Source organism: Heliangelus exortis, chromosome Z (assembly GCF_036169615.1).
Source record: "Heliangelus exortis chromosome Z, bHelExo1.hap1, whole genome shotgun sequence".
Lineage (NCBI taxonomy): Eukaryota > Metazoa > Chordata > Aves > Apodiformes > Trochilidae > Heliangelus > Heliangelus exortis.
In genome coordinates, this window is record NC_092454.1 from 69,275,619 (window position 1) to 69,301,330 (window position 25,712).

A 25,712-nucleotide genomic window follows, 5' to 3' on the forward strand; every position below is an offset into this window, starting at 1 on the left:
CCCTCTTTAGTTTCCTTAAAGGAGACATGTTTATTGTCCATAATGAATTGGAAGATGGCTGGATGTGGGTTACAAACCTACGGACAGATGAGCAAGGTCTTATTGTAGAAGACCTGGTAGAAGAAGTGGTAAGTAATTGTTATGTTCAAATTTCTTAAAAGAATGAAGGGTTGTTGGCTTTTTTTTTTTGTAAAATAATATTGAAATAAACAAAAACTAGTGACATTTAATCACAGAATCACATTTAATTACCTGTTTTCTAATCATGTGTGTTAGTAAGCATAGTAAGTTGATCTACACATTTTAGAGTAGAATTAACAAATCTTTAAGCCTAAATCAGTATCAGAAAGTGCTTAGTGTTGTCTAAAGAGAAGTAAAAATGAATGGCACTGTAAATTTACTGGACAGTTTCCTGAAATTGACTGTCCAGGTATAGAATCTGCTACTCATTTGATTGCATTTCTTTTTTATATTTACCATGAAATGTTCACAAACTCTAAAAAGTGTAATTTTTATTGTAGTATATCATGGTTTTTATAAAGTATGAGTGTGGGTTAAAAAGGTTTTGATGAGTTAATTATACCTAGAAAGGCTTGTATAGGCTAGGGAAGCCTATAAGCAGGTGAAGTGCAGAAAATTCAGTAGCTGTAGGGGAACAGATGGCTTAATATACTACAGAGTGGAGAGGAAAAAAAAGAAAAAGGTGTTGTCTGTTTGTTTGTATTTTAACAAGCTCAACATTGCTTCAAAGTAAAATATTATCAAATTTTTTTGATAATATTTTTCCTGCACTGTACATAGTTTCCTAATAGCAGTGTTACCTGCATATGCTTCTCTGTGTCAGGTTGTGAATTGAAGTGGTAAAGTCAGGATAAATTGAAGTGGGAGTATGACTATTAGGCTATTGAAATGTAAACTAATACATTAAGTGGTTAAGTCATTTTAAGTAGTTTCTACCCCTGAAGAAGGGCTTGAAAGATGACAGAAGCAATCCTCTGAAATAACATATTTTGGCTGAATTTGTGGTTAGTGAATGAAGAGGATAAGTTCTTTTCATAGAACTGCAAGAAGCCCTTTAGTTCAAAAATGTCTCAGACTATTTAGTAGTTTTGTTTGGGTTTTTTTACAGAGGATCTTAACCTATGGAGTTTTGCTTGTTTTTTTAAACTGAGTTGTACTTTTATCATGCACTTAATATGTTAATTTTCTCATTAGGGAAGAGAAGAAGATCCACATGAAGGCAAAATGTAAGGATTTTTGTGTTGTTATTAAACCAATCATAACTCTTTGTAAACTTCACCTATGACATTTCCCAGCTTTTGGGAAAGTGAACCAAAGAGACTTTATTTTTTTCATCTCAGGACTTTTTTCTATCCTAGCTGCTGAAGGTGTATTGATAATTAACATGAAAGAGTCCTGTAATAGATACGCTTTTTGCCAATGGGTTTTGCAGTGTCAAAATCTTAGATGAGTCCCTGTATGTTCACTTTCAGCCTAAATATGCACATAGAGTATTTAATGAACATGGTGTTTGCTGTAGAGGCAACCACTTTTTTTCAGATTTTCACAACTCAAATGCTGTAAAGAGAGAAAAGTACTGTTAGAAAAATTATAATGAGATGACAGCTTGTCTCTGTTAGCTTCATGTAACAGCATGCTTTAAAGAGAAAGCTGGAGGATTAAGATGAGTTTTAAATAATCAAAAATTTTAAAGGTGGACCAAAATTCAGTATCAACAATGTGTTGATATGTCAAGCTGTTAATAAATAGCTTTCAGCAGTAAAGGCTGAAAGTGGCAAAAGAAAGTTAAAAAAAATTTCTAGTGGCTGGATTACTTCATAATGCTCCATTTCTTTGCCATGTTTCCACTTGCTGCTATTTCTCTGTGTTCCATGTTGTGGCCTTCAGGAGGCTGATGGCTGAAGGAGGCATTTCTTGTTATCTTATTAGGAGAAAGAAAATAATTTGTGTTTTTGTTGTTTACTGTTTCCTTGTGTTCTTTTAGTTAGTTTAGCATTAGGGATGCCTTGAAACGTAGAATTTTTTTTATTTCTTGATTTGCAAAGTAGTTTGTAGCCAGTGCTTGGAGCCACTCAGAGAAGTCCTGGGGAGACAGTGCTTCCCTTGAACATTTTGGTGGCCAGAAAGTATCCTCCAAAGATAATGTAGAAAGTTAGAACCACAGCTCTTACATAAAAAGGCCACATTTTAGCTTTCTATAAAATGACAATAATTGATTAAATTGTAGCATGTTAAGTTGTTCTGCATAGTAACTAGTGTCAGACTGAGAGTAGGCAGAGGCTGCTGAACTTTTTTAAGGTGCTGCCCTGAAATGGGACTCTGGAAAGGTACAAGATGTGAGATCAAAGCAGTTTGTATTCAATAGCTGTAACAAAGCTAGGTTTTATTTTCACACCTTCTGGCAAAATTCAGTTTGAGTTTTTCGGTACAGAGCTTAACCTCTTTCTTTGAGCCTTGGATTTCATTATACAAGTAAACTTTTATATATGACTGGCTTAAAAAAATGCCTGTTAATTATCTGCTATTTAGACGATTCATTTTCATCTCTAATCACAGTTGGATTTTAACATCCACTTCAAGTGTTCGACATTTTATTTGAAATTAATTTATTCCTATATCTGTTAGTATTAGCTTTTTCATGCTGTTGGTAGAACAGAATAATAAAGTAGCATAATGATTATCTCACCTATATGTATTAGGTCTTTTTAAATAAAGATCAATTCATAGGTGCCAGAGCCTTGGATGTCACCACAGCCAAAAAAGAGAGCTGGTAGTCTTGCTTTCTAATTTTTCTCTTCATCTTTGTTAAGATGGTTCCATGGGAAGATCTCCAAACAAGAGGCTTACAATTTGCTGATGACAGGTACTTGTATTTCTGAGTGAAATGTCACAAAGTGATCCTATTTGTATTAAACTGTGGCAAAACTTGGCTTTATGAATAGACACGAGTGTCTTAGTGTGACCCTGTGGCTGTTGCCACAGTAGTATATCACTATATTGTGGATATGAGTATTATGTTCTCTAGTGCAGTTAATGTAATCCTTCTTGTTTGAAATAGTGTTTTAAATGAACATGTAAGTCTAATAAATTATTTTATTTGTTGATGTCTTCATCAAAATGTTATGAAGAAAATTTTTTTATGTGCCTAAAGGTATATGCAAACTTTTCTTGCCCTTTCATAGAGCAAGTGTTTCTTAAATGCAATTGTTAAGGTTTCTGACCCATATTAAGTAGCATACTTTAAATATTAGAACAGAAATTGACAGTTTTTGAAAATATGATGCCAAACACTTTTTGTTTGGTTGGTCTTGTAAAGAGGTGGCAAAGATCTATCTAGGTTGCCAGACAGCTGTGGCATTCATTTTGGCATTAATCTGAGACCACTGCTGGAACTTAACCTTACAAACTATGTATTTCCTCAAGTGTACAATTCTTGCTAATTTGCTTGGGAATAGATTTGATAAAAGTTTACATGAAGAAAAGTAACACTATTTTGTGTTTTCAGTTGGTCAGGTGTGCAGTTTTCTTGTGAGGCCTTCAGATAATACACCTGGGGATTATTCACTTTATTTTCGGACCAGTGAAAATATTCAGCGTTTTAAAATATGTCCAACATCAAACAATCAGTTTATGATGGGAGGCAGATACTATAATAGGTGAGTTTTAATGGTAAAAAGGAATTGTGTGGATTTATAGTAATGAAAAGAATTCTTATAACTTGGTTCTGATAACTATTTATAAGACTGTAGTTTTCTTAATAGTATACTATTTTGTTTAACTTGCTTAATTCTTACTTGTAACTGAGCAAATACTTAAAGTTTGCAGAAGCCTAAGCATAGCTTTTTTCTTTTGAAGTGCTTGTCCTTCTGCAAACCAGAGTCTTCACACTGCAAATTGTGGATTTTATGGATCATATGTGGATCTGTAATTAAGAGACTGCTGTGTTGTCTTGGAAGCTACTACTTGTTCTCTAGGATATTTGAAAAGGGAAAACAAGTGTTAATTTTTCTGATACATTGAAATAATAAAAATGGATTTTTAATGAATGGGGAAAAATACTTTCTTTGTTGGAAAAAGTTATAAACCTGCATTGTAGTGTGTGTGTGATACTTGTGTCAGAAATACTGATCACTTTTTCTTAGACTGAGCAAATTTGGGATGCCATTGGTACAAAAAACAGTAATTTGTGCAAAAAGATCTGATAAGACAGATGTTTCCTGTTTTGTGGGAGAAGCTGTCAGTACAGATTAGTCCTTGATGACCTTGTTTTTAGAGCTATAGGTGCAAGACTTCTTAGTAGAGAGAATTCCTCTTCATCCCAATAGAGAATTTCTCTCACTTCCAGCTTGGCTGCTGAGTGGGTCTGGCAGCTGGTCTCAGAAAATGTCCAGTTCTCCTAACCAAGAAGTTCAGTGGACTTGTTCACATATTTTCAAATGGACAATGGTGTGAGACTAATTAATAGGAACCTTCTGAACCTATGCACATCCCACACCCAGGCTGCTTGAATATCTTCTGCATTAATCAGTCTGGCCTCCTGACATTCTCACTGAAAACCAAGCTAGTTGCAGTGTCAGCCTTTTTTGTAGGTAAATGCTCTTTTGCCCATTCCCTAGTTCCATGGAATATCAGGAGGATCATAGGTAGGAGCCCCCCTCTACATCATGTCAAACTACCTAGGAAATTTGAAGAACTCCTACTAGTCTCAGGGTTTTCCAGCATTAAATATAACTTCAGAACTTCAATTCTATATAACTTCAGTTATTACATTAAGTTACTGGTTTAGATTACTTCAGAACACAGTGGTGGAATCACTTGAGCCATAGATATGAATTACATCTATTGGAAGAGGATTCTTCCCATGGTGTCAAATAGATAAAAATTAAGATTCTAAATTTAAGAAGCTCTAAGTTACAAAAAAATGTTTTTAGAATTTTTTAAAATAGAATTTAGAAATTTTTAAAATATTCCCCAGTGTGAGTCAGAATCTTCAGAGCTTTAACAGGATTATTTTGATTGCATGTTTTTGAGAATTACTATTACACTCCTAGTCTCACATTCAGCCCAGCTCAGCAAGCTGGTAAACTACCTGGAATGTCAAACATCTAATGAAGTATGCAAGATAATAAGGCTGCAGAATAAAGATTGTAACTGCTCGAATCCTATAATGTAATGTTTGCCTGAGAGGGCAATAAATGAAGAGTAGGAAAGAGGGAATAACTGGGCTTTTAAGTTTTTGTATTATATCCTTAAATGGGAACACTGTAAGGAAGAAATCTTTAAATCTGTATAGGCTAATGTGGTTTTGGTGTGTAGAATAGTTTGAAGTGGATGAAAAATAACATTGGGCATTCAATCCAGAACAGAGATATATAAGGAATGAATTTCTGCAAGATAACGAAACTATTCATAAGCATTTCTTGGTGCAGAATGTTCTGTCTTCATGGCTTATCTAGAAATGTGTTTGTCCTTGGGGTGAAAATTTCAGATTTAAGAAGTGCTTCTTATTTAAGTTGACCAGTTTGACAGCTCCTTTAACCATGAACTTTTTATAGTAAGCTGTTTCTGTAAATGCTCTCAAGGTATCTTCTTTGATAGTCTTGTATTACTCTAGATCTTTACAAAGTTGGTCTTGTTAGCTGAGTGTTTTTAATATATGGTTTTTGTGATTCTAATTGGGGTATAAAATAAAATTAAATGAATCAATCTGCTCTTTGCAGAATACTGGTTAAAGTTATGTTCTCAATAAATTACAGACCAAGGTTTTCCATATAGAAGAAGACAAAGAATAGCAAGAAAATACAAAATGGAAGAAGTTCGTGTTATTTCTCAAATAATTTGAATATAAAGAAGTGGAACTGGGACCACAATAAGCAATATAAGCATGTCTGCTAGAGTTACTCCAGATGATTACAGGGAGGGAGTTCCTTGGGTATATCTTATCAATATGGTAGTCTATACTGTATAGGAAGACACCTGTAGTAAAGTCTTTAATTTCTCTGGTCCTGCTGCTTATTCCATGGATAACAAAAAAAATTACTTCATTAATAGCCTACATTTTATTGAAAAAATGTGAAAAACCATTTCTTAGTGGTTGTTCTGAGTCTGACTGGGGTGGAGTTAGTTTCCTTTACAGTGCAGTGATTCAGATCTGTGGCTAGAACAGGTTGGTAACACTCCAGTGCTTTGGCTTTTGCTGGGCTTGTATAGTGCTGAGGCTTTCAAACCAAATTGACCAGAGAGCATCAGCACTAAAAATTGGAGGTGATGTTTTGTCTTCAAAGGTGGGTATTGATCAGAGTTTCTGAGCATGTCTGCTTGTGGGAAGTGGTGAGTGAATGCTTTTGATTCACTAGTGTACTTCCCCCCACCTCCCCATCACTTATTAAACTTTCTTTATCTCGACTCAAGTTTAGTTTTTCTGTTTTCTCCTCTGTCCAGAGGTAAGGGAATAAGCAAGTGTTGTATGTGGCTGCTGGGTAAGGTCACCCCTTCACAGGCTTTTGAACATTCCCTTCTTCCTTCTTCTGTTCTTGAGCTTTCAAAGCTGAGTGTGACATTGTGTGGCAGGGAATCTGCCCCTTTGGATGGTTCAAGCCAGCTGTGTCCACCCTTAGCTCATTTCCCACCCCTCTCTTGCTTGCAGGGTGGGGGCAAGGAAGTAGGGTAGGAAGAAGGAAAGCCTTGGCACTGCAGGTGTGGTCCAGCAATATTCAAAACACTAATGTGATTTCACCCACATGTTTAGTCTGCTGCAATGCAGGGGCTGCTGTGAAGAGCTTTAACTCCATCCCCAGATTTCACTCACTGTGTCATGGAATATCAGTCTGGAGATGAGAAATTGCTGTTTCCTGGCTTTTACTGTGAGGGTGGTTGAACACTGGAGGCAGTTACCCAGAAAGGTATGGAGTCTCCATCCTTGGAGATGCTCAGAATGTGACTGGAAAAGGGATATAGCCAACCTGCTTTGAGCTGAGGGTTTGGTCTATAGGTGGTCTCCAGAACTGTCTCAGCTGTTCTGTGAATAATTTATCTGCCTTCTTTCCAAAATTCAGTCTGAGTGACAGGTTGGATTCAAGAGAACCTGTAAAATTATTGGTGGTTCTTTGTTTCAGTGAATCTGTGTCAAGGGAGAAGATCAACATTGGCCTTGTTCATAGAGTGAACAAGCTTTCAAGTTATCCTGAATTTGAAACAGCACAAATTGAAATTTTAGTAGATGATTGAAAGAGAATTGTGCTTCAACTGTTAGATCAATCCATATTCTTCATTATTTGAAGAATATTCTTCATTGTTCTTCATTATTATCAGCTGCTGGAATAGGTCTTGAAGTATTTTTAAAAATGATACTGCTTGTGATTGTGAAATACTTTTAAAAACATCCAAGTATCCAAGGTTTGGGGAACCTACTGAGCCTTAAGCTTAGCATTTATTTTAGTGCTAAAATAACTGTGCTGTAGTATCAAGAGCCATCCTTATTTCTGTACACTTAATCAAGTTTTAACAATTTTCTGTAATCAGTGCTTATTTGTGCTCTCCTTGATGCATTTTTGCATAAAGATTTGCTGCTGTCAGGCACCAGAGAAGGTTATGCTTTTATTTTCTTGTCCTCTAGATAAGTTTTGTGGTCAGTCTGATTCACGGTCGATGTTTTACATGTTAGATAACCAATCACTTGCAAATTCTGTCTGTCTGGAGATACCTGCTATCTTTGTGTTTGCAGTACTCAGTTTGTTGAGGCATTCTAGCTGTTGGGGGGGTAAAGCAATATATAAGTGACCATCTGAATCAAGTTCACTTGCGGGAGGAGAGAACTGCAGAGCCAAGCTCTTTGTTGCTCTATCACAAGGCAAAGTCTTCATTTATCTGGTACTCCGACTACAGAGGGAGTTTCCAAGTACAGCTGGAGTTTATTCTTCAGCCTATTTTACAAAATTAGAAGAAACTGAGCACCTGCTCCGTACCTTGAGAAACTCCTGCTGATATTTTTAGCCAAGGAAGGAGAGAGAAGGCATTGACAGTGAAGGTATTCCTGATTTGGTGAGAAAAATTATGTTGATTCTGTTTGACTTTTTACGAAGTGTTGGCAGTAGCAATTCAACATGCAAAATGAATTGATTGAGTTGTCTTTTCCAGTAGTGTGGCTAAATTTATTTTTTTATGCAGAAAATGCCATATGCAGATTGCATCTTGGTAAAAATTGGAATAAATTATTTGAATTCGGTAATACTGAAATGTATTATTAATCCATATCATTATGGTGATATTAATCCGTATCATTTTGCATACCTGAACAAATTAAAAATTTCTGGGGAGTATTTTATCAAGCATGCAATAATTCATAGCTTTAGGATGAGAGAGAAAAGTGAACAAAGATGCCTTCCTATATCTTTATTTAGAAGGTTTCGAGATTATTTTTATAGTATCAGATACTGTTCCTGTGTTGGACACAGGAACAGTACCCAATTGTTAGAGGTCAGAGATTTCATTGCTGCATGCCTTGCTGATTATTTTGACACACAGAGCTAAGTATGCATAAAAGAAAAAGATACTCAGTATGTTTTTGTTTGCTACTTAATTATTTAGTACTTTTTTTTAGGTTGATGCTCTGCATACAAATGTTTAATTCCTATGGAAATTAATGTTGCTGTTCTTTATTACAGTGCAAATTTTAGTAACAGCAAAATAAAGTTAGCAACTCAAATGCCTTGAATTTGAGCTTTTTGTCTGTCACTACTCTCCTGACCATTCCTAATACAATTGCAGTCTGAGTCTTTTGATTAGAATGAATTATTCCCTGTTGGAGAGCTACTGACAAGTGTTTCATTTAGCAGGATAGCTCAGTGTATTTCAAGTACAGCCTACCTAAGCTCTGCTACAAACCTTTTCTGTTTTCTATTCCTGTCCTCCTAGAAAGAAATTACTCTGCTCTTGTGATATCTCAAATTCTCCTTCCCCAGTCACTCTAGGACTTGGAAAGCTACTGCCAATGAAATAGCAGTTTTCATCCTGGTTGGAGAGCTGGTAATGCACATGTGCTACTTGAGTGTGGAAAAAGCAGTGTCCTTATTTGGCATTTTAAGCAACTAATTAAAATATTTTGCAGAGTTTAGAATTAATACATTCTGAATAAAGTTTTGTGAACTTTCTTGACTTCAGGATATTAGTAAATTCTCATTGCTACAAATGAGATTATGATTTTATTGGAACTTTGTGAGAGTGTTCAGTAGCTGCAGATTCTCAAATGGAGGGGAAGCTAATCTCTTTAACATTTGAATCTTCTTTTTCTTATTGGAACAGCATTGCTGACATCATTGAGCACTATAGAAAAGAACAGATTGTTGAAGGATACTACCTTAAAGATCCTGTTCCAATGCAGGTAAGATTTAATCTCTGAGCATTTGTTGTTGAAGACAGACATCATCATCATCATCATCAAACCAATTTATAAACTGAACCAGTGGTAGTTAAACAGCCTCATCTCCAATCTTAATGTTTTCACCTTGTGTGTTTTTCTTGTTTTATCCTCAAATGCATCCACTTACCAAAGAGCATGGTAAGCCCTGTCCATCCTCTGAGGTGTTCATCTTTTCCTGTGTACCCCTAGCTCTGGTCCCTGGCACAACCTTGCTGTGCCTTAGTCCCATGTTGGGAGGAACCAGGATGAATATGCATGGAACAGCTTCAAGGATGTCTGTATGGATGGGATTGCAGGGCTTGTTCTGGAGCACTCCTTCCCCCCCAGTATCAGAACCTTGTCCTGAGAGACCACAAGTAATAAGCACATCACACTGTGTTATAAAGCATAAGTGTATATTTTGTTCCCTCTCTGTTCCCAAGCTACCACATTTTAATAGTTAGAAATCGGCCTTTAGTTTCCATCCTAAATAGAGTTATGGCCAATTCTTGTCCTTTTGTGTGTATTAACACCATCGTATTAATAAGAACATTTCTTGTATTCCCCCTTAGTCAGCTTACTAAGCTGAGCCTCCAAAGCTGTTCTTGTTCCTTTGTGATACTGTCAAAGTTGTCATCTTGCTATCAGTTTTGATGTGAGCTCATGTCTCTGCAATGTGGTGGACCAGAACAGTTTGGAGTAGTACCACATCATAGGTAATACTCTTTCTCTCTGCAAAATACTTTAAAGAAATACCCTATGATAGGTGTCACTTTCTGTGGTGAGTTGATGCTGGCAAGCATCAAAGGACTCATTCCTTTTGTTTGTGCACCCCCCTGCAGGATGGGGCAAAAGAAAAAAAAATAAATAATTCTGGGGTTGAGATAAATCCAGTTTAACAAAGGGTGGTGGAAAAGGGGTGGTGGAGTAGATGCAAAGGCAGTAACTCACCACCTCCTACAAGAAGCCTTTTGTCCAGTTAATTTCTTAGCAGTGGTCACCCAGGGAAAGACCCTCTCTACAATGGTTTTATTGGTGGTTGTGATGGTATGTGGCAGATCACCCTTTGATCAGCTTGAGTCCTCTGTGTACACTCCCATCATCTTTCCCACCCCAGCTGCCCCTCTGAGCAATCAGGCAGAGTGGGAAAGGAGAGAGTCTTGAGGCAGTGATCAAGACTGATGAACAGGAACCAAAGAACTGGTGGTTACCAACATTTAGGCACAAAACCAAGATGCTGTGACCAAAGTTGAGGCCATGCCTGGCAGACACAATTACATTGTTATAGCCATACTCTATCAAAACTCAGCCCTCCTGTTGGTATCAACAGCTGTAACTTTTGCCTTGAACTAGTAGACTTTCACTTTGTTATTTCCATTTTTTCTAGACTGTTAATTGGGTTGTGTCATCAGTATTTCCCAGCTGTTTGCCACTGTTAACTCATGCTTGGTAATGTGGTTGGGGAAACAGAACAAAATGTAAATCCTGAAACTTCTCCTTGCAGGGCTTCACCATGGTAGCATTCCTCATACTCAATCCTTACTCCTGAATCGTGGCAGTAATTATCTTCATTTTAGCTTTTTTTGCATATGCAGATACATTTCCTTTATTGATAATCATCTCTTTATTGATGTAACTTTCCATGTGAAGCTACTTCAGATGGTTTTACCCTATTCAAATATATTTGTGACTTGCTTTGTTTAAAAATTTAGTGATCAGTTGGTGAAATTTATGTACAGCTTTCTTACCTTCCTCCCACACACTAATGTGTTCTGGTTTTGAGTAGGAAAAGAAGAACTCATGCATATTCTTGGGGTCAGTCTGTTTGACTTCCTGTGTCTAATAAGAAATGTACTTAAAAGTATTTGTCAGTGAGTCTGTTGTTTTGTGCACTGTTCTGTGGGTGGTTATGTTATGGAGATCATTCTGAGCTCATAAACATCTGGATGTTGCTTCCATTGTAGATCTTGTAATTTCTGTTAGTATCTTTAAAGTATTTTTCATTTTGCTTCTGTCATGTTGTTTAAAATCATAATTCTAGAAGATGTATGGGTAGGAGGAAAAGTAAAATGTTTTGTATGAGCCAGTTTGTGTGTCACTTTTCACCTCAATGCTGTTTTCACTGCTTGACAGTCTTACTTTTCATGTTTTCTTACTGCTAAAGAATTTTTGCTGATCAGCTTACTCAGTAAGGTTAAACTTAGCTTGGCTTTTGGCCATTTTCATCTGTTACTTGCTTTCCAGATACTGCAGTTTTCTTTGTGAATTTATACTTTTTCTGTTTCGTATTTCTGCTTTCTTTTCTTGTCTTGAGTTCTGCTCAGGACATGTGAGTTCTAATGAGATTAATGAGGGACTGAGCAACTTTGAGTGAGCTGGTTTTAATTGTGGTCAACATCATTCTTGTTACTTCAGAGTTTATCCATGATTACCCAAAAGCTTTGGATGAAGACAAGAGCTAGATGAATCTTAAGACCTGTATAAATTTATAGAGAGACCTGTATAAATTTAAGAGAAATCATAGTGACAGATGCTGCTTTTTCTTTAATATGAAAATGACACAGTGCTACTTCGGTAAAGTTGGCCTGTATTGAAAACTTATAATTCTTGAAATAATTAACTAGTTATGTTTCTATCACACGTATTATATAAAAAATTATATTGATTTATTAAAATGCATGAGAGAACAATGCTAGTAAGTTGGTAATTCTATGTAAGATGATCCTAGTTGCAGCTTCATAGTAGACAGGTTTTTTTTAAATGGTGACTTTTGAACTTAAAATATGTTTTTCTTACATGTTTACCAGCACCAAGAGCAAGTGCTTAATGATACAGTGGATGGAAAAGAAATCTACAATACAATTCGTCGGAAAACAAAGGATGCTTTTTATAAAAATATTGTCAAAAAAGGTTATCTTCTGAAAAAAAGTGAGTTGTGTTTCCTTTTATGAAATACCTAAAAAATAATAAATGCAGAAGCTGATCATAAGGTCATAGAGTATCTTGTCCAACCCCCTGATCATCACAGGACTACCTAAAACTGAGTTGTGTGTTGAAGGGTGTTGTCCAGATGCTCCTTGAATTCTGACATTCTTGGTGCCACAACCACCTCCCTGAGGAGCCTGGTCCAGTGCCCAACCACTGAAGAACCTTTTCCTAATGTCCAACCTGTGCTTCCCTGATGCAAATTCATTCCATGTCCTCATGTCCTGTTGCTGGGCACCAGAGAGGAGAGTTCAGCACCTTCCCCTCTGCTGCCCTCTTTGAGCAAGGTGGGGGTCACCCTGATGAGTTCACCCCTCAGCCTTTTCTTCTCCAAGCTGAATACACATGCTTAGTGAATTTAGTATAGCAGTTGTACTAGAAAGGACAAAATTGAAGTGGGCAAAAGGTCCTAGAAAATGAAGAGTGTAGAAGATCTCATTCTTTAAGTAGTACATGAATGGAACAACATGATACATAAAATTACATGCAGTGGGAAAGTGCTGATTGGCAGTTGTCCTGAAAAAAATAAGAGCATAGATAGCACAAAAACTAGGCATCTTGTCAGAGGTGGAATTCAGACTCATTCAATGAAGTATATTTTCATTATATGTGTTTACATTTAAAATGGGGCTCATTAAATTCTAGCTGATGGCATATGTTAGAAGGCTAGAATAGTATGAATCTGTACATTTGCTGGAGGGCACATTTTTATTTGTTATTTCTTAAGTGTAAACTGTGTTCTGTATGTGGTAGAGTTCTAACACTGACACAGGCAACATAACATACAGTAAATGCATTAAAAGTTTACTGCTTGACTTACAGAATCATAGAATGGTTTAGGCTGTAAGGAACCTTAAAAGATCATCTAGATCCAACCCCCCTGCATGGTCAGGAACATCTCAATAAAATTGGGATTGAGCACATCCTTGAAGCTTGTTCTGAGGAAGTTTGTTCCTCACCAAGTGCTATGGTTCTACTTTAAAAAAAAAAAAACAAAACATTAATGGAAGGAGGAAAACTATCAATAGTAAAATTTTCACAAATGACAGAGACCATAACTATAAGCTACAGATAGTGTTCTGGGTGAAAACTGAGAAAGAAGGTGCAATTTGAACACTGCCAAATATAAAAGAGGCATTATAAAGAAAAAGCAAAGTACCACACCACCCTCTGAACTGACACTGACAAGGTGAGTGTCTCTCCTACTGAGAAAGTTGATGCTGAGAGAAGGGATGCTGGAGAGTAAGGAATCACATGAGAATGAACTGAAAACTATTAGGTAAAAGAAATAATAGGATACTTTAAATGTGGAAACTGGAGTATGTGCAGAGAGATGCATGTAGCTGCATGTGGAACAAATACAGTGAAATCTACCATCTAGGAGGCAGTGAAAGAAATGGAAGGTAAGAGTTGTCTTTTCAAAACAGTGCTAATGAGTAAACATTTTCAAAATTGTTTACTGAGGCCCATGATGGTTAAAGTATAAAAGGCTGCAAGTTTTTGCTGCATGGTACTGTGACTTATGCATCAGTTTCAGAAAGCTCCTAATTCATTTTAGTGAAGGGAATGTTTTCTCTGAGACAAGTGGAACCAGTGAAATTCTAAGAGTAATTTGTGACATGGTTCTGACTTAAGTTTGCATGTAACGTATTCCCATTTCAGTTCTTCAGCTATACTGGGCATATGATAATGTAATACAACCTGCTGAATAGTGGTCAGAATTTAGGAGTAACTTCTTCATGTCAGGAATCTATTTCTTAATTAAAATTACAGTAAATGGGACCCACAGCATCATTTTTTGCGAACTGTGGATATAGTCTTAACACTTACAGGAATTCACTGCCCAGTTACCTCATATGAACTTGCTTAAACATGTTGAAATCACAGAAAATGTTCAGAGAACCTTTTGCTTCTCTACCATCTATAAAGGGGGTCGGGTCTAATTTTAGCCATTTTTCATAAAATGGAGTATGTGTACTGATATTACAGTTTAAATATGATGTCGTGTGCCCTGTTCTTCTGTTTGCAATTTGCCAAAAAACTTCAGAGGCCTCTTTCTTTTTCTTCATTTAAAATTTTTACACTTCCCGTTAAACAGTATCGACTGTAACATTTTGCTTAACTTTTCTACAGGTAAAGGAAAGAGATGGAAAAACTTGTACTTTATATTAGAGGGAAATGATGCCCAGCTTATTTATTTTGAAAGTGAAAAACGAGCCACAAAACCCAAAGGACTAATAGACCTTAGCGTGTGTTCCGTCTATGGAGTACATGACAGTTTGTTTGGCAGGTAGGATTTGTTTGGTTTTTAATTCTTGTATGTGCAGGTTGACTGCTTTTTTGAGACATTTATATGGTATTGGCAAAATGTCACTAGTGAACAGGTAGCCCTGGCTTGCATTATGGCTCTTGATTCATACCAAGAGTTGGTGTGGGTCACGAGAGCTGTAGCTGATGAATAGTAACTTGTTTAGCCATGGCAACTGTATGTAAAAAGAGTCTAGCTAGAAATTTTAGAATTTAATATTGGAGCTTAATTATGTAATAAAATGTGATGATAATTTGAGCCTTTTTACATTGTAATATTTACATATCGAGTGAAGTAATTGTTCCATTTTTCATTTGTCAGATACTAGAGATTATGAAATGTGGGTTTACATCCTTTCTTGAAAGAGGAGTTGGCAAGATAAAAATTTTTGTCAGTTACAAAAAAGATTCACATTCTAGATAGCTATTTGAAAGCTAACTTGGTGACAGTAAGGGCTTTTTATTAAAGCACAAGTACTTTTTTTAGATATGACCAACTTAACAGTAAACTAGTTCATTTAAGTGAATATCCTCAGAAGTTGACATTGCCATGTTACTGTATTCAGAGATAATTTTCACATCAAATCTTACTTGCTATAGTAATTTGATATTCAAACTTTGCCAACTGCAAGAGATGTGCTAAGGACTGGTAAAGAAGTTGAGAATCAAAATTTTTCCAAAAGTCATTGGTAATTAACAAAAAAGAGTTTACATACTTGTTCATTAGTAGTTACAAAAAAAGTGTTCTGTCCTGTATGACGATGAAATATGTACATGTACTTACAGAAATGTTAGAAATTCAGGTTATTCCCTGGGTCTTAGCATTCATTACAAAGTGGCATATAGCCAATTCTAGTTATTTTTGTGAAAAAACTTCAGGATAATGCTTAAAATGAGAGGCATTTTTTAAGACTGGTGCTTCTTTTGATGTTTTTGTTCTGGTTTTTTTTTTTTTTTTTTTTTAGTTGTTCTAATAATTTTAAAAAAACAAACTAATGGAAGGAGGAGCATAGATACAAGAGTCCAAGAACAGTAATTAAAAAATTACTGAAATAGTCCTTGTGCAAGTTGGCAATTATACAGGAAGCATTGGTGTATATTGTAAACAAGGAACATTTTAGTTAACAGAGACTCTTTAAACAGCATTTAAGAAACACTGTGCAGTTGGATGGTAAATGTATGGATGGATCATGGATGCACCAGCTTAAGAAGCTGTTAGTGAGGAGTTGTAGCTGAGACAAATGCCTACTCTTGCATTTTAAGTAGCTGGTAAAAACTGCTTTTTCTCCTTACTCAGAAATACAGGCAAGTCTCTAGCTTTGCATAGTTCTTTGGTGGCAGTGATTTAATTAGCCCCAGACCTGGCTGCCTTCTCAGGCCTGGCCACAGAGTGCTGAGTCAGCAGTTCTCCAGGCAGTGAAATGGATGTGGGAATTGATAACTGAAATTCCTTTGCAAATCAAGTAGGATCCCTCCCCACACCTTTGGTTTTGGGAGAGCTCTGTTTCCTTGAGCACAGTGTGGAATGAGTCGAGTGAAGTGTGCACTTTAAATCACTTGTAATTTAACAGCTTGAAGTATTTTTGATTTGCCTTTTTGGCACATCAGTGGAAGCACATGAAGTGGCAAGGACACTGTAATTACATTGAAGGTTGTAGGGTTCTGTCACATCCATTCAGTGATTATTAAGAGCTCCAGCACACATTTTAATGTCTCAAGAGCTGTTGGACAGATTCAGATACACATTTCAATGTCTCAAGAGCTGTTGGAGAGGCTCAGATAGGAGATTCCTTATATTCATTCTGTTTCTGAATTCCTGAAAGAAAAATCCTCAACATGGGATTGGGAGTGAATGCTGAGTGTCTGCTTTTAAAGCCTCTAGGAATACTCCTTGTTGACAGGTCTTTTCTGTTAGCAGATGGCTATTTTTTGCCTTGGCTGTAAGTCAGCAGATGTATCTATTTAGTACAAGCCACTCTGAAAGTTCCTCAGCATTCCAAAACAAACTATACTGAGAGCAGTTTTCTTAAAATGATCTAATGCATTCAAAACAAAATGCAGTTTTGAAGCACCTGAGTTTCCAAGTTGAAGTTTATCCTCTTTTCATGTGTGATTATGCTACATGTATACAAACAAAAATATATGCAATGATTAACAAGCAAAGAGCAAAAATATTTTAGTTTAGTGTAAGCTTTGTTTTGGCACAGATCAACAGGTGTACATATTATGAAGATTAATCAAACTTACTGTTTTTGTGTTTTGTTTATTTTTAAGGCCAAACTGTTTTCAGATAGTAGTTCAGCACTTTAGTGAAGAGCATTACATCTTTTACTTTGCAGGCGAGACTCCAGAACAAGCACAGGTGAGAGCTTTTGTTGATAAATACAATTTTTTAAGTAATTTTGTGTCATAAGGTGTTTAATTATATTGTCCTTCTTAAGCAGGAAGCAAGTGTATCACAAGTTCTGGTTGTGTCTCCATTAGCAGGTGTTAGAGCAGAGGGATCTGCAGGGGGATGGTTAGTGCTGAAAATCCAGCACCAGACTGGGGGGTTTTACCCTGGACAAGTTCCAGTCAAGTCCCATGGACTGAACTTACATTATTTTCCACTTTATAATTCTGGAGGATATAGTTTTTTTAATAGCTTGCTTTCCAAGTCTTTTGCATTTTATAAACCAGAGCATGTTAACTGGGATTTCTCTCCTTCAAAGGTGTATTGCTGATATGTACTAAAATGCTGGTGCGTGTGTGTGTGCCCAGGGACCAAAACATATTTAACAGCTGCCTTTGTCCTGTCCATAAATTGGTGGTGGTTCATAGTCTTGGGCCCTGATTGTGCACAGGAAGTGACATGTACTGGTTTTATCTGGTATCCTTTAGTTCCTGGCTCTGTAGCAGTTATATTTGCTGATTAAGAATTAAAGAATAAAAGCCTAATTCTCTGAAATTCACTCACCAGCAGGAGAACATACATAAAATGAGACAACGTGTTTATTAAGTTTACAGCTCTGAAAGCCCACAGCTCTGAAATACACCTATTGTATTGTTAAGCTTTCCATTTGATTTCATTTGATTAGGGAGTTTTTACTTGTTCAGAGCACTTGTAGGAGACTGCCATTCACTAAAGCATGAAGGCAGTGTATATTTAGTATTCCTCTTGTGTTACATAAAGGAAAGCAAAGATTTTCTTCTTAAATTAATACAAATTTATGAGCATTTTTCAGATGACAGAATGATGGCATTTGTCACACAACTCATATACTGTCTTTGAGAGGCAGCATGCTGTATAGTAGTTGAGCATACATACACTGATTTCCAAGCTCATTACTGCACATTCATTTTTGTCACATCTGCAATGTCTTGTGTTTTAGAAAATAAAAGAGTTAAGATTGTGTGAAAGACAGAATATCCTCTTTTATTTCCTGAACACTTGGTATAATCTCCTTTGGGTTTTGATCTGCTTAGAAGGCTGTTCACTACATTTTTACAGAATACAGGGTGGGTTTTTGTTTGGCTGGGTTGTTTTGGTTTTGTTTGTTTGGTTTTGGTGTTTGTTTGTTTTGTGTTGCTTTTTCTTTTTTCCTTCATTGGTTTTTTGGTTTTTTTTTTTTTTAATAATATGGCTCTAAGACCCAGGAAGCTTACAGATATTTCTCTTTCAAAAGTTCAGCTCTCTTTACCCTGTAACATTTCAGGGAAGAATTTGTATACTAGGGCTCTTTTATAGTGTGGTAAATAAATACCAAAGCAACACCATTCTGTGGGACTGCTCTCTTTATGGTTTGTACAAAACAAAAGCAAATACAAAATATTGCCTTACAACCTGGTGTTACTGTGCTTACTGTGGCACCTTGAATTATTCCCACAGCTGTGAGTTTTGCCATTTCACAGGAAAGGTTTTTCCTGCTGTGACTGAGTATGGGGGTTTACTCTGCATCCAGGAAATATTTCTGCTAGAGTATTTAGGGGGCATTTGTTTCTTCGATTGCTTCTCCTTCTGAGAATAAAGAAACAAGTTACTGAAACTTTTGTGATGCATAATTTGAAGCTTTTCCTACTTCAGAAGGCTTTGAAAGCTAAAGCTTGATTCAGGGTCTGGCTGAGAATAGCTCAGTACATGTTGCTGTCTTTTTAAAAGGTGGAAGATACTGTGAAGGGAAAGATTGAAAGAGCATTATGGGTTTTTAATAAAATTTTAAAATTGTGCTTGAGACTAGATGGTGAGTCTTTGAGGTACAGACTTTATGTTGTTGGTGTAAAACCTGAGCTTTGTGCTTTGCAAGAGCTATGCAAAATTCAGTGTCTGGGGGACAAAAACTAGGAAAAGAGGATACAACATTCCTTCTACTTTCCAAAGGTCCCTTGGCAAAGCTCCTTTTAGCAATTTTCTCACACTGCAGTGACTTTTTCAAAAAAAGGCCTGGCAAGCTGGCAGTGCCTCTTAGCAGCTTATTTGTTTAAAGGAAACACACAAAAGGTTCCACAGTCAGTTTGGTGTCAGACAACCAGTTTTTTTCATTGATCAAATGGAATCCATCCATCCACTCCTCTTTATGCATTTTTGAGCAAAGTGAGGAACACTGGATATGTGCTGCTGTGTTTCTCCCTTAGTACTGTTTTAGTTTTTGTTTGAAGCATACAATGTATTATGACTGCCAGACAGAAGTGCTGAAGAGAATAATCAGAACAGTTTGGCTTGATAGTTCTAATTTTCTCAGAGGCAAACAAGTTTTGCTTCATTTTATATGACATTTGGAATTTCATGTAATATTGCTAGACTGGAAAATTGGTAAAGGTCACACTATGTGTATACCCATTATTATTGCTTAGTATTTCTAAACGAGAAAATAGTTCAGATCTGCAGTTTCTTTATTAAGGTTTCACTCAGTAAAGACAAGGATTTTGCCTTCATAGACAAATTTGCATACTTTGGAATTATAAGAAAATTACATTTTGCCTGCGTAAAGGGAAAATCTCAGATACTCTTTTTTAGTTATGTTTGTTGCACTGCAGGAAGCTCTGTCTGACTTTGTCTTATTGTGCTGTTCTGTTCCTTCTCTCTTAGGACTGGATGAAAGCTCTGCAGATGTTTTGCAGTCTAAGAAAAACCAGTCCAGGAACATCAAATAAACGTCTACGGCAGGTGAAGCTGTTGCTCTGTGTTGGCAGTGCTTGTGGAAGTGTTTTGTCTGCTCGTTGCAAAACCACACTGATAAATCTCAGAATTCCACTTTCAACAGTAGTAAATCTTGCATGCACTTTCCTTCCTTTTTGGAGTTATGCAATACTGTTGTGAAACCAACCAGAAAGTCCTGTGCTTTGTTACGCTATTTTATACATAAAACCCAAATGGTTTTAGGGATTTTGCTAGGTATTAATTTGTGACCACCTTTAAGTGAAAGGATAAAGAAGTCAGTGGTTATACAGCCTTAATCTTTAAAACTTGCCAAGTACAGGAAAATTTAAAAAATTGGATAGATTTAATGTTACAACAAAATAATTGTTTAACAAGTGCTACTCACTTTCTGCAGCCATACTGAACCATACTTGTGGCTTAATTTCTCTTGGCCTCTTTAAAGTGCTGTGTTTGCCATAATTTCCTCAGAGGTAGAGGACAGGTACCATAAATGATATCATAAATAATATCAGATATCATAAATGGCTACATCTTTGGAGAAATGCAAGAAAGTACTTGAGTAATTCCTGATTTATTTCCATTAATGTTATGAATGTTGAGTGTAGGTTTTTTTTAACAGGCAGTGGAAAAAGGAATAAAATACAGGGATTTTCAGGATACACAAATATTCTGTAGTTAGCAGAAAAGATGCTTGGATACTTCTCAATAAATTAACTAAATTAAGTGAATTCACAGTTGAAGTGGCAGATTAAATTGGCTCCAAGCTTCACAAGCAAAGCAAAAAGAGGTCAACCTGAAATTCTTCAAAAAGTTAAGAAAGTGCTGATTTTCTAAAGAAACAGAATATAACATGTTCCACAGGGGAATGTTGTGTGATCTGTTAGGAAAGCTCTGTAAGAACCACCATTATTGTGTTTAAAATTGTCTATAGCACTCAAGGCACCAGTCTGGTTTCAGTAGAATTGTGTATATAAAAGCTAGTATGTGCAAATTCTAAGATGTTTTAAAAACACAGAGATGGAGTTTTGTTTTCAGTAATGATTTGAGTTACTTTTATTTGTCACTGGTACCTCTTAAAATGTCGTTCCATTACTTCTTTTCCTTGCTGCTCTGATGGGGAAATTTTATTTTGTATTCATACATGAACATTATGCTTCTGCAGAGAGGATAAAAAGCATTCCATTCATGTCTTTGTATTTCTGTTTCATTAACACAAATTTTGTGTATTTTTTTTTTTTAGGTCAGCAGTCTTATTTTGCATGTAGAAGAAGCTCATACGCTCCCAGTAAAGCATTTTACTAATCCATATTGTAACATCTACCTGAACAGTGTCCAGGTGGCAAAAACACACATTAGGGAGGGGCAGAACCCTGTGTGGTCAGAAGAATTTGTCTTTGAGTAAGTCCTGATCTTCTTGAGTTACTGAACTTCACTTGTAAGTTGCAGTGCATTTAAAATTCTTTATATTGTGTTGCTTTTTAAAAGTACTCTATGTGCAAACTTTCAGCCAAGTTCTGCATGGGCAGAATTTTTTGTAGGCACCTAAATGTTTTTGTTTTATATAAGTTTCCTTGGCTGATAATGAGAATGCAGGATTGAAATGAGTTTAAAATAAGATTAAATGCCAGCCAACTATAGTATTAATTGAGGCTTTTCTGTCTTTTCTCCTAGTGATCTTTCATCTGATATTAATAGATTTGAGATAAGTCTTAGTAACAAAACAAAGAAAAGTAAAGATCCAGATATATGTAAGTATTTTTTCTGTAAAAAATGCATAAATATTGCAGAAATGGATACTTCATGTGGTTTTCATTACTTTTGCCAAACACTGTTACAAGAGAATCAAGTATATTTTTATGCTAAGCATACTGCTGTGTTTTTATGTTTTGGATGTCTGGTACTGGCTTTCCATTACAGTTTTTACAGTAAGAACCTTCATTTCTTTAGTAATAAAATATACAGTAATCCAGTCCTGTGTATCTAATGGCTTCCCTAGCTCTGCACCTGAGTTGTCACTATGTTACACAAAGGCTGTGCTTACCAAAAAGCAAGAGGAAAGAGAAGGTGTCAGTTTTAGTCTGATCCATAAAATTCTAAGTTCCAGAGGCTGAAGTTTGTTGCTTCCAGTGACAGTGAAGAAAGAAGGAAGGGTGTATTACTTTTAATAATTAAAAATACTTTTTTCTAAAATCTTGGTGGTCTCTGCACAAAGTTTTCCTTTTTTTCTTTCCATTTTACCTTGTCTCTCTTTATCTTGTACCACTCTTGGGCATAAACCTGCAGTTACCTCAGTATTACTTTGAATAGGAAAGGATCTGTATTTTCTTTTTCCTTTTAAAGAAATTCACAAGAATTTTATTTTTCTCTAAAAGCACCTAGACAGGTGCTTTTTAACTGTGGTTTTATTTCTGTTCCAGCAGATTGACAGCAAAGTGGTTAAGAAACAACAGCTTTCTAGAGAAGAGAATTTGAAGAACACAGATTCTGAGCTTTTAGATAGGAAAAAAATTTTTTTTAAAAGTTGTTCTCATCCCACACAATGCATATTTAGGTTTTTTTCTCATGTTCAAGGCACCTTTACTCCTACCATAGTTGTTCTAGAGCACCTTCAGTCCCCTGCCTTCTCTTTGTTGACTGCAGCACCTGATGCCCTTCCAGGCTCTTCAGATTTTTTCCAAGTTTTTCTCTCATTCATTGTGTTCAAAGCCTGTCAGAGTATTTCTAAGCTATTGCAGTTGTTTCCAGTTTGCATATATTGTGTTACTGGCCTGTTTTGTATGCATCAGTGCTTATTTCTTGGTTGTTTTTTTTTCCTTGAGATATGTACAGAAACTTTGACCAAAGCAGAAATATTATTACTCATTTTGAACACTCTTGCAGAACCTAATTCAGTTTCAAAACTCTTCCTCCTTCCTCTGAGTAGAAAACTTGAAAAAAAAGGAGAACAAATACACATTCCCTCTACCAGACAAAAGGGATTCAGTTGCAGTTTTTCTTGCAGTGTTCTATTTTTTCATTTTGTATGGAAAACTCATTATCTGTCTACACAAAGCTGGTTAGTAAAAGACTCTTTAAAAGGATAATTTTCAAATGGAATACTTCAGTAATTTGTAAGAGTCTTTGTAGTTTCCTCCTCTTTGTCCAGATCAAGGAGGTTGTGTTGGCTTTTGGTTGGTTGATCAAGGAGGTTGGTTGGTACATCCAGATGATGGGAGGTTTGGTTTCCTAGGTAAAGGTTTGTTTGAGTTTCTTGATTGCAGATTACTCTTACAGAGTAATCCAGGAGTTCTTTCTCTTGGGGATAAGGATTAGATTAAGTCAACTTGAATGAGCACAAACCTCTGCTTACAGCCCAGCCCTATTAAATATGTGACATGTTGGGGGGGAATGAGCTACACCAAACCTTGTCTTGCTTTTCCCTGTGTGCTGCATTGAATAACCCTTGAACCTCCTCAAAAGCCAGAGAACTGGTTCCTTTCCTGAAATTCCTTTCAGCCCCAGTTTCTAACTGTTGTGAAGTGGGAGCCATGTGAGGCTGGTGTTGGTCATCTTCCCAGTTTACTGGCTAACTCAGCTTTTCTTCTTGCTTTTCCCATTATCTAATGCAGATCAAGGCCCAAAACTGTGACTGGTCTCCCACTGTTTTATTTCTTTCACCATAATATACAGAAGTTAAATATCAAAATGATAGTAGCATGAGGAGTACTTTTCCAGATTTTAAAACATTCCCTGAATTTTTGAGTCTTTGACTTTTAAGTTTGCCTATTTTGAGTTTTCTGTAATCATTCTAGCATTTTTGTTGTCAAAAAGTATTTCAAATAGTCAAATGATACTAAACAGTTTAGTATCAATTATTTTTAATTTTTTTTTCCCTAACTCTAAATTCAATAAAGATTTATTTAAATAAATACAGCTTGAAAAAATAAAGCCCTAGAATGCAGACTTCATCTGGTGCTACTGCAGACTGGCATGATCAGGTATGATTACAGTCGAGTCAGCAAATCTCTTGGGACAGTTCCACACAGTATTGAACTGGAATGGAAGTTCTGTATTGGTTTTCACCCTGATAGTTAATTTAGTTCATGTTGAAAAAGAAATATTTTTTGTAATGGAGGCTGTCACCTCATGCAAGCAGTATTTTTTGATTGGTTCTGGGTTTTTTTTGGCAAATAATTAATCGTAAATTCAGATTAATTTCCAGTCTGAGAACTGGAACAAACCCAAGTTTGAACCACTTTTCATTTCAACTCCCTGGTTAAAATTAGTAACAGTAGAAATACAATTTTGTTTGCCTGAGGTTTCAAATAAACCATTAAGAAACCTCAGTCTTATATTTCTAATATAATCATATTAGAAACTAATATGATTATACTAATGTTCATCATATAAAATATTGTGATTCTTTTTAGATCATTATAGTTATCAAGTGAATTCTTACCTGGTCCATCAGAGACCAGCTGATGTTTGTTCTGATGATTTTCTGTATAATGCCTTCTCTTCTAAAATGCACTATATTGCAATGTGCAAATATCCTGAATTTTTCAGCTAATACCATTCTTTTACCATAGGCAGCAGGTAGCCTGCTAATTCCAGCCACTAAATGTTAAAAAGTCTTGTTGCCATGAATGTATTGCCATGGGTATTTCTGTTCTAACCTTCTTCTTTTAAATCAAAGCAAGATTATAGTATTCATGTTACACTTATGATGTGCTATTATAGCCACAGGGGAAAGTGGAATCATCAGTTTCTGGATCTTGTATCTCATTCACCATTCCTTACATGCATGCCTTACTTATGGAAGCAAAATAATGAGAAAAACACAATGTTTAGTTGCCAGTACAGGAGCTTTGGGGCTGGGGAGAAACATTCTAGGAAAGTCAATGGATTATCTGCTCTAAAGACAAAGTTCTTTCCACACTGGTGTTAAGTAGCAGGTGATGGTGAATTGCTTCTCACAACTCTTGGCTGATTTGAAAGCATTAGCTTGTATCAGTTTATCAGCTCCAAAAAATATTCAAGGGCATCCTGAAGCGGCCATTTTAAAGGTGATGTTTTTCTGTTCTAGTATCAAATTTATATCCTGCTGTGCATTGCAACACTGGGGCAGTGGGAAGTTGACTGGAACTGTTGGCAGTGCAGTGTATGCTCCTTGCAGAAATGGGGGAAAAAAGCCACAGCAAACCTCACTTTTGGGTTTTGTTTTTACTAAGCTGAGGTTAAACTTTTACAGTCTTGGGTGTTAGAAACAAAATTGTATCCATGAGGAATTTTTTAATGTATATGTATATATTCATTACAGAGTGCTTGATGTTTCTTCTTCAGGTTTAACAGTGGTCTGTTAAACCACTGAAGAGAAAAACATCGATATATAGCTGGCAGAAATCTTGAATAGTCATTAATATTCTTTTGCTGAAACCACACAGAAAGTGAGGAAAATCAACTGTTTGTTTTTTTTTTTATTCAATGGTAGGGCTGTCTTGCTGGAGATAACTCACTTGAATAATGGTTTTTTTTTTCCTTAAGTGTTTATGCGTTGCCAGTTAAGCCGGTTACAAAAAGGCCATGCAACAGATGAGTGGTTTCAGCTCAGTTCCCATGTACCACTAAAGGGCATTGAACCAGGATCCTTGCGTGTTCGAGCACGATATTCCATGGAGAAGATCATGCCAGAAGAGGAGTACAATGAGTTTAAAGAGGTATGAAGTTGCTTAACTTCCCTTGGTTTACCTGTCAGAAGAAATTTTGTTGGTTGTTTGGGAAAGATCTCAGTTATACTGCTTGACATAAATTATAGTGACAGCTATATATCACTGCAAAACTATTTATAAGAGTTTTTCCAAAGTTGTTACATGTTGGGAGAAGCTT

General features: G+C 36.1%; 1 protein-coding gene across 1 annotated transcript in view; it reads left to right on the forward strand.

Annotated features, from left to right (window-relative positions):
* RASA1 (RAS p21 protein activator 1) overlaps nt 1–25,712 on the forward strand; it is a 60,323-nt gene that overhangs the window by 21,302 nt on the left and 13,309 nt on the right. The window contains exons 5-16 of the mRNA XM_071729967.1: nt 11–128; nt 1,216–1,247; nt 2,832–2,884; nt 3,527–3,677; nt 9,322–9,400; nt 12,226–12,346; nt 14,537–14,693; nt 16,985–17,072; nt 19,776–19,853; nt 21,088–21,245; nt 21,519–21,595; nt 25,371–25,543. Of these exons, the coding sequence (XP_071586068.1) occupies nt 11–128; nt 1,216–1,247; nt 2,832–2,884; nt 3,527–3,677; nt 9,322–9,400; nt 12,226–12,346; nt 14,537–14,693; nt 16,985–17,072; nt 19,776–19,853; nt 21,088–21,245; nt 21,519–21,595; nt 25,371–25,543 (1,285 nt within the window). The remainder of the gene's footprint in view (nt 1–10; nt 129–1,215; nt 1,248–2,831; nt 2,885–3,526; nt 3,678–9,321; nt 9,401–12,225; nt 12,347–14,536; nt 14,694–16,984; nt 17,073–19,775; nt 19,854–21,087; nt 21,246–21,518; nt 21,596–25,370; nt 25,544–25,712) is intronic.